We start from the raw sequence: 9,700 nt of genomic DNA, 5'->3' as shown, positions 1-9,700 counted from the left end.
AGTAAAAAGACCACAGCAAACACTGCAGGTCAGAGGGTTATAACTTGGTTCAGTTAACAGGAATCCATCACAATTTGCCATGATTCTTCTTGGTTTTTTAGGAGACAAACTTATAACTTGAATAGGTATGAGTGGGCACCACTACCCCTGTACCTTAAAGTCCTTTATCGGGGCACTAACCTCTGCCACTTCCCTCGGATGCAATGTTGGTTTTCATTTATTGTCTCCTCTGAAAGAGGTAGCTTCAAGGACTTCTGTTGTCCTTTCTCACTACAATACCTATTACTGGTGAAAAAACTGACCTGAGAATTCTTCCAGCTTCCAAGTATAGCATTTCCAATTGTACATTTAGAAATGAGCAGGACTTCTCTGGAGGTCCAGTGGTTAAGACTCTACACATCTACTGCAAAGGGTGCAGGTTCAATCCCTGGTCAGGGAACTAAGATCCCACATGTCACATGGTGCAACCAAATATTTTAGAGAAGAAAAAAGAAATTAGAGGACACGGGCCATTTATCACTTGGCCTGTATATTTCCCTTCCCCCCCCTAACCCAGTGGCCATATTATTTGGAAGGGGTTCCTGGGAATCAGCAACAATTTGGATCCTATCAAATTTCCCTTGAAGGTATTTCTGCATACTGCTGTCTTCCCGTGTATTTTGTGTCTGGAGACTCATTTTTCTATTAGCAATCTCCAAAGATCCATATGGTCAGCACCAGCCCCAGGCTGTCACTGTTTGCCCATTGCACTAATTCTGACTACCTTGCTTGTGATTGCTAAGTGCTGCCATCTGGCCTTGGCATTTATTGGCCACAGCCACCCTGGTCGAGAATGAGGAGCATAAATAACATCCTGGCCTAAGTGGGTCTCATTTGGCTGAGGACCATTTTCTGGAAAAGGGGGATGCTATTAACTGCAAATCCTGAGGCATAACAACTCTGGACAAGTGAAGGGGTCTGGGCCGGCTTCCGCAGCATCCACAACAATCTTTGGCACCAGGACAATATCTAGTGAAGCATCCAGGCACCCCACTGGCCTGGGAGTTCTGTCCCTTCCCCACACCACCTGCTCCGGACAAAACTGCCAACACACACTCATCAGAGACTTCAGGTCAGGCAGAGTGCTTATGACTTCCTAAAGCACGAGGCTAGAAAAACAAGATGACAGGCATCAAGGAATTACCTGTAAGACAGGCTTGTTTGGGTTGTTCAAAGAGGAAAGACAAATATAGTACTCAGATGGTGATTTACAAAGGCCAAGATCAATGCAAATTCTATGCCTCTTGGCACATTTGAACATCATCATGGACTCTAACTAGACTCTTGGACTCTTTCCTGTGAGAGCAGTCTAGGACTTGGCACAGAGCAGCTCATATACCTAAGATTTTGAGGCTTAAGTCACCCTCTGCTAAATGATATTCAATTCTCAAAAGCAGCTTTCTAATGCTTTGTCTTTAAATGCAGGTGTTGTTAAAACTTGATCTAATTGTGAAACTCCTGTACCTGTCACACCTGAGTATGTGTCAGTTTAAAAACGAGAAAATTTCCCCCTTTCTCATAAAAATGGAATTATTAATACTTTTCCTAAAGTGGATATATTTTGATGAAACCAAATTTGTCACATGGTATGACAAAGGATTCCGTGCTTGCCATTAAAACTTAGACATTCTGAAATTTTGGGAAGACATCGATGGTTCAGGGGAACTAAACAGGATATTTGAAATGGAGGTTTACAGCCAGCGGATTTACATGGTAGAATGATGACCATGACTCTCTGGACCTGCAAATGTGGCACAAAGAGGAGTTAAGGTTGGAGGTTGTATTCAAGTTGTTAAAACAGTGAAGGTCGCTTGTATTAACCCAGGCAGGCTGAATGTAATCCCAAGGGTCTTTAAAAGAGCCTGTCTGGAGAAGGTCTCTCACTAGAGCCACCTTTGAAGATGGAGGAAGACAGCCAAGAAGCAAAGAATGTGGGTGGCCTGGAGAGAACAAGGAAATGCATTCTTCCTTGGAGACTCCAGAAGCAACACAGTTCTTTTTCTTACATTTATTTTTGGCTGGGCAAGGGCTTTCTCTAGTTGCAGTGTGCGGGCTTCTAATTGCAGCACCTTCTCTTGTTGTGGCGGACAGGTTTAGTTGCCCCTTGGCTAGTAGGATCTTCCCGGACCAGGGATAGAACCCGTGGTCCCTGCATTGGCAGATGGATCCTTAACCACTGAACCACCAAGGCAATCCCCGAAACACAATTCTGACAACACCTTGATTTTAGCTTACGGAAAAATGGGTATCAAATATCTGAATCCACGAGTGGAAGAAAACACATTTTTAAGCTGCTACATTTGCCGTGGTACTGCTGCAAGAGAAAACGAATGCAAGATTGTTCTGGAAATCAAGAACATGCTATACTGATGCCTTTGAATGACCCCTTTGGTCTACAATAATTTTTTACTGCTTCTGTGTGGGAGCCTAGACAGACTTGCTGGTGGCAGATGGAGGAAAAAGAGGATGAGACTTGGCATGTAAAGTGAAAATTTGGAGGGAGAGAGGAAAAAAAATAACACTGTGTATGCAGCAGTCAAGGAGGTGTTAAGTTCAATGCAAACTAACCTCCTCTCATCAGCGGATCGCAGCAAAGGCAATTTATGATGCTACTTCAGTATATTCATTGTCCCTTTTCCACGGAGTTATCTTATGTGTTTTAAGGAGCTTATGTGCTACTGGTTGTAATTTTTGTAATCTGCAGAATTTTTAAGATTCTCTAAACAAAATGTGGGTACATAAAAATGATGAGGTAAATTGTGTGCATCAACAATTTTGAAAAGTATAAATATCTCGGTATCAGGAAAGCTGTCAGCTGAGGACCACTGGAGAAGGTCACCTTAGTTATTGTTGAAATAGATTTCTCAGTGAACTTGCATTTAAAAATTTTAAAATCGTCTAGAAGCAATTATTTTAAGGCTGCCACCAGAGGGCGCCCTAATCATTGTAGACAATAAAAGCCCAGCCACTCAATACTTCGCAGGGAATTTTTATTTTGACCAAGCAACATTGCAGGGCAGAAAACGAACACGAGCAGAACATTTCCACTGTTTCCCATGTCACTTTACTAGACATATTTTCTCCTGTTTTTGTTTTTATCTGACAAGTCATCCTCAAACACAGAAAGCAGGAGAAATGAGTCATGCCTCTTTTTTCAGTTCGTTCCAAGAGGGGAGATGACAGAGTATGAGATTGAAGGTATCGTTTCGACAGTAACATCTTGCCCGCAAACATCATGCAGTGCAAAAAGTCACATCCCCATCATGCAAGGACGTTAAAAGACATGGTGGAATAAAATCCTGGGCTTTATGATGAGATGTTAATCATCTCCCTGGGGCATGCGTCCCCTTTTGGATTCAAGGTAAAGAAATATCAAAACAGGGCAGCGAAGTCTTCTCACAGCACGAGAAACAGAAGTATTATTCAGAACATAGAATCCATTTCTTCATTTTCTCTGTGGTCTGTGGTGATGTGTGCAAGGGTGAAGATGTGCAGAGAAGGCTTCCTGTCTCACAACACACAGAAACGAGTTCGTTATCTTGTTCACTGAGACAGCAGCTCTGGGTGCTGGAGGAATGACTGATCCACCTCAGTCCATTTCCTATGAGTTCTTAAAATCTAGTTTCAGGGTCTTCCATTTTTGTGACATATTACAAAACCCTAGGGAGGCAGTCACTCCACATTTCTAGGACTCTATTTCTCTTATATATAAGTATCAGTATACCCCCCCCAAAAAAATATTAATATGGTGAAGTCAATTGGAAAACCCCAATCAAATATCAAATATTAGACCGAAGAGGAGATCCATCCTAAAACTTCATTTAGACATGGCGGCTTTGCAACACAGAGTGACTACTGGGTGGCCCCCTTCTGCACCTAAATTACTCACTTGATCTTCTGTGGACTTCATCAAAATATTATCAATCGGAGTATCATACAAAGAGGTATACGTCCATAAATTTATATATGGCTGGAACTGGTACAGTGCCTCTCCTCAAAAGACTTGAAAGTGTCTGGTGCACCTCTGTGATACTGCTTGTGATTTAGGGGCTGAGTAAATTAGCATAATTACATAAAAAAGAGCTGAGAGGAACTTAAGGTCCTAACCCTTAATCACTAAGCTCAGGGTCTGGCCTCTCCTGACACGTTTAAAATGGAAAAATAAACAGATCTCTTTCATCCAGGGATCTCACAGCTCCTACCAAGCAGTGTAATTTACAGAAGGAAGGAAAGGAAGTAGGATGATAAGTTACGCCCCAATCCACAGCCAGCCCAGCAGCAGATCAGTACGGGAGGAACAGTAAACTTTCAGGCCGCAAGGAAGAGACTGTACTCAAAGAACAGGGGCCCTCGGGTTTCTGGTCGATGACCTCGGAAAGCCACCACGGCCCTGGGCCCACGGCAGTGCAAGGACACGTACGGTCAAGTTCACCTGCTGGGCCCCCACACCACTGCGCAAGGCAGAGATGGAGGGAGACTCACGCTCACGTCCTGGCCACACCACGTGGGGGCGTCCCCAAGGCACCTCACACTCCTTGGCCAGAAGGAATGATAATCCACAGCCATCCCCAGTATTATAGAGACCCCTCTGGAGGCGGAGGGGGAACCTGAAACACATCCATTTGCAAACTACTACAAAGTGCTACATAAACCTAAGGCACCATCATGTCACCTTGACCTCTGACTCCAGCACAAGCGTTTCCCCAAGCTTGCTTCCGGGAGTCTTCACCATAGCGTGCTTTAGAGTCTTCGTCCAAGGCTGTAGGCCAGGGGTGTGATAACAGAGACTGTGACACAGCTCAGGATTACTCAACGCAACAGACATCCTCCACATGAGGGACTCGAGTCAGCAGATCCCGCAGTGGTCCGATCAGTGAGGGTATCACATCACACACCAGGCAAGCAGTGGAGGGGAGCAGTCCCCCGACCCACAGCAACCCCAGCGAGGAGTCCAAGCCAGATTCTAGTCCACGGCAGGTGCCGTGGGTTCAGACCCGGTTCCGCTCAGAGCGTCTCCGTGTCCTGAGTGGTCATGGTGGTGTGTGGTTCCACAGCCCTTGACAACAGATCTCTTTTATCCCAGGATCTCACAGCTCCTAACAAGCAGTGTACTTTACAGAAGGAAGGAAAGCAAGCAGAATGAAAGTTACACCCCAATCCACAGCCAGCCCAGCAGCAGATCAGTATGGGAGGAACAGTAAACTTTGACAACAGCAAAGGGTGTAGGAATCTCCCCTTAGACCCACACGAAATGGCCCCAAATCCATTTCAGAGATGGGCCAGTCCTCAGGAGTAAATTGGAAGTGATCCAATTTTCTCAGTATCCCTCAGATCAGAAAAAAAAAATGGCTTCAGGCACAGAGAGACTTACTGGCATTACTTCTGAAGAATGTCACCCTCCTGTTCTCACTTCTCTTGCCCTCCTCTTCAACCACAGCTGAAGGTGGGAACTCAGAGCTGTAGCCCCCCCTACTTCCTAGCACAACAGAACACAGACTGAACAATCCCCAGAAGGGAAGTCACAAGTGAGCAGGTGAGTCTGGTCTAGAAAAGCTGGGTGCGAAATCCTGCAACAACTCAGTTTTAACTTTCACGGCAGGGGGTTCTATAGGGTAACTGTTTCAACTAACAAAGCAAAAACGTGTCAACTGACTTCACCTTGAAAAGTAATTGAAAGACTGGATTAAGTCATCTCAGGGATCTATTTTGCCTTTAAATTGGGGTGGTACCAGTGGACTTGAAAAGGTCAGTTACATGTATATGTTAACGAAAAGTCACAGTAAAGCATTAAAATATATCTGCAAGCTGTTGAAGCACTTCCTCCTGGGGAAAACTGGTTTGACATCTATCGGGTGGTGCTGGAAACCAAAGAGAAATAAGGCAGAAGAACATATATCATAATATCTTTTCCTCCATGATTTATCAGCTTTTCTCACCACTTTGTTTCCATTGAGAACCCTAAACAATCCACCTTCTGATTACAGGAAGAATTTGACCTCTATGCAGGTCAAGAAGCAACAGTTAGAACCAGACGTGAAACAACAGACAGGTTCCAAACTGGGAAAGAAGTACATCAAGGCTGTATATTGTCACCCTGCTTATCTAACTTATATGCAGAGTACATCATGAGAAATGCCAGGCTGGATGAAGCACAGCTGGAGTCAAGATTGCCAGGAGAAATATCAACAACCTCAGATACGCAGATGACACCACCTTTATGGCAGAAAGCGAAGAGGAACTAAAGAGCCTCTTGATGAAAGTGAAAGAGGAGAGTGAAAAAGCTGGCTTAGAACTCAACATTCAAAAAAACGAAGATCATGGCGTCTGGTCCCATCACTTCATGGCAAATAGACAGGGAAATGGGGAAACAATGGAAACAGGAAGAATTAGATGCAGCTAATTACAGGCAGAATCAATGATAATTTCTAGAGTAAAGAGGATGAAACACCAGCCTTCAAACCAGAAGCTTCAGGGTCCAGTCTGAGGACCTGAATCATTCCTTCTCTCGGAGCCAACCATTCCTTCTCTCTCCTTCCACCTGAGGCAACAGCACCTTAATGCTTACTGGGTCAAACTGACCAGCATGGCCTTTATCTCTCAGAAGCTTCTAGTATTACAATGTGCTTCTTGTTTGGTTTCCACCCCCTCCTCTTCTTTATGCTAAAGTTGTTTTTTGTTTACAGAATAGTAAGACTTCTTAGTAAAGCTTAGGGAAATTTTTAAGAACTATTTCCACTTAGTTTGCATTTAAAATTCGGTGGGGGGGTGGGGTTATTTCCATTTGAATGTCAAGCCACACACTCTAACAGTACAAAGGCAATGAGGTTGTGTTGACAATTTGCTCGAGGTCAGGCTGAAAGGGGTCTCTGCTGTGTTGCGGTTATTCTTATGGAGAGAAGTATTTGTGGTGATTAGTGAGTGGAGACTTGCCTCTTGTTTCTCTAATAAAATGAGTTCCTTTTAAGGGTATTAGTCTATTAGTCTTCAGAAGACTGCATTAGTTGTGCTTCATTTGGTTTAGGATGTGTGGGCATAAATGGCATAAACCTTAAAATGTATTTACTAGAAGGGATGATGTAAGAGGAAAGTCCTTTTCTGGTTAGGAGAATGGTTTACAACAGATAGAAACCTAAGCATTCTCGGGACAGAGACAGAAGCAGAGAGAAAAGCCAGAAAATAAAGATTATTATTAGCAATGCATGCCCTACATTTATCCCACAAGATTTCCTGAGCATTCCTCAGACATTATAGTGCAATATCATAACTCAAATGAATCCATAGTATTTCTATTTTTCTCAAGCAAAAAGGATATACTTTGAAATATATACTGAACAAAACATACCATAGTATATAGCCTCTTTTAAGACACTAGTAATCTGAACTTCTATAAATATCCTTAAATAACAAACATATTATAGATAGCTATTCACATAGTGACACATAAACATACAAAAATAAAACAATTTTAACTTTTTTTTTTTTGGAGTAAAGATACTAAAAGTTTCAGACACCAGAATCACCTTGTCAATACTGATCCTGGGGATCATGGATATACATTTATTTATTTTATGGCCATGTTGTGCTTTTTGTGGGATCTTAATTCCCCAACCAGGGATTGAACCTGGGCCCTCAGCACTGAGAGCATGGAGTCCTAGCCACTGAACCACCAGGGAACTCTCTGGATGTACATTTATACCACGCATAGCTACCACAACCAAGGGCAATGGCAGGAAACACTCCTCGCTGGATGTTATTACTATGTCCTGGTTCAGAAACGCTTAGGTCAGAACAGAAGTGTCCAAGTGTGATGAGAAAGTTGTCTTTAGCTGTTCTGTGGAAAGGACACATGAATCTGGTCCCCTACCCCAACCCGGATAAAGTGTGAAAATATTAAGCTGTCCTTTGAATGAGTAGAATACAGAACATGTCTCCTTCTTGAGCGTTCCCATACACCATTTGCTATGAAGCATTTCTCAACACGTGGGAAAGGCACCACCATTCCAGACCAAAGGCAAGGAACTTGGGTTCCATGATACCACATCTGTCCTGCTCCGGGTGCTCTGTAGAAAGCATTCCTCCACTCAAAAGGTGATGTGGGGAACTCAGCTACCCAACCAGATAGAATATGTACATTCTTCTTTTGGAAAATGGAATATTTCTATGAAGAAGTATCCCTGGCCAAAAGTGATCTTTTGTCCGTGGAATGCTGTCCTTCTCTTGAGAACAAGAAACAGAAGATGTGTTTCACATCCCACCTAGAATCCAGTGTGAGCAGCGGTCCCAGAAGGAACACAGACACAGATTTCTCAGCTGAACTCCATCCCTCCAGTCTGATGGGAGCACTGGAATTGGTGAGGGAGCATCATTGTTTGTTTTCATCCCAACCGCATCCCTCCAGGAGGAGCTGCTGTTTCCAGGAACTGGGTTTCAGTTTTCCTTTACAAGGAAAAATGTGAAGCTATCGCAACGTCTTGAAGAGTTGCCTGAGGGGTAAGACAGGAGGGGAGAGCATCCTGGCTTGTTCTCAGATAGAATTTTCAAGGCGGGCAGATGAAGGTGGTTTCTTGGGGGAGCCTTCAGAGGCAGAGGTGGGGGTTCGCCTCTGCTGATGTTGCTGATAGATGTCCTGGATCAGCAGGGTGTTCATGACCTTCCACTCCCTATATTTTCTGGCTGTCAGCTTCGGATCATCCAGTAGCTGGTTAATCATGGCCAGGTCGTGTTCTTTACACTGTCCAAGTAGAAAAAAAAAAAAGAGAGAGAGACAGAGAGAGAGGAAGGTGAGACGTGATAATGATCTTAACTTCGATAAACCATCTTCAGCCTTTTGCAAATAAATGCACATATACCTTGACCGTAAAATTATCAAAGTGTTTTTACACACTTTATTCAAATCCCCACAACAGTCCTAAGAGAAATGGCAGGACACCCCGCCCATTTATATAGGCTAACCACAAAGAGGTAGACACCCACACAAGGCTTGGGGGAAGAACTGGACACAGAACCCAGGTCTCCTATGTCACTGTTTCCTGATGAATCCAGTGTTCCACACCACAGTCATATTTCTATCTCAGTGTGAGCTTTATTCCTCCTGGAATGGATAACTGTATAACCATGTTGTTGACCATCCAAACTTTATGAAGTTGGGACACAGTACTTTTCCTAAGACATAAAACAGTACAAAATATCTCTCTTTTATTTTCTATTAAATTGCACTAATTTTAAATAAATTTCACACATTTATTTAATGTATACAGACTAAATAGGTAGGCTATCTTTTTATTCAAAGAAGATATCATTAAACTTCCATCCAAACAATGTGTATTTCAATGATGCCAATAGTCTGTTCACATCATTTCACCCTGCCTCCTCTGCAAACAGTGACACACATTTCTGAAATGTCAGTTTCAGGTTAGGGGACTTTTCTGTAGTCAAGGGATGGAATGAAACATAAGGCATATCAGTCTCCACATTCAAAAAAAAAAAAAAAAAAGATTTCTCAGCCTAACACATTTATCGCAAATCTATTCCTGCTTGCTCCATCTCTGTGACCGTAATCCCAATTTGGAATATAAAGTCTCACCTATCACCCTTCACCTGCTGCCACAGCCTCCAAGTGAGGGTCCTGCCTCCAGTCCCCACTTTGTATCCACCCTCTGTC

General features: G+C 43.3%; 1 protein-coding gene across 2 annotated transcripts in view; it reads right to left on the bottom strand.

The window, feature by feature from the left end:
- Positions 1-3,012: 3,012 nt before the first annotated feature.
- IPCEF1 (interaction protein for cytohesin exchange factors 1) overlaps positions 3,013-9,700 on the bottom strand; it is a 161,966-nt gene continuing 155,278 nt past the window's right edge. For both annotated transcript variants that reach the window (XM_070461400.1, XM_020878005.2), the window contains one exon: positions 3,013-8,770. In XM_070461400.1, the coding sequence (XP_070317501.1) occupies positions 8,564-8,770 (207 nt within the window). In that variant the 3' untranslated portion in view covers positions 3,013-8,563. The remainder of the gene's footprint in view (positions 8,771-9,700) is intronic.

Source organism: Odocoileus virginianus, chromosome 34 (genome assembly GCF_023699985.2).
Source record: "Odocoileus virginianus isolate 20LAN1187 ecotype Illinois chromosome 34, Ovbor_1.2, whole genome shotgun sequence".
In the NCBI taxonomy this organism is placed as follows: domain Eukaryota; kingdom Metazoa; phylum Chordata; class Mammalia; order Artiodactyla; family Cervidae; genus Odocoileus; species Odocoileus virginianus.
This window is presented reverse-complemented; position numbering and strand designations above follow the sequence as displayed.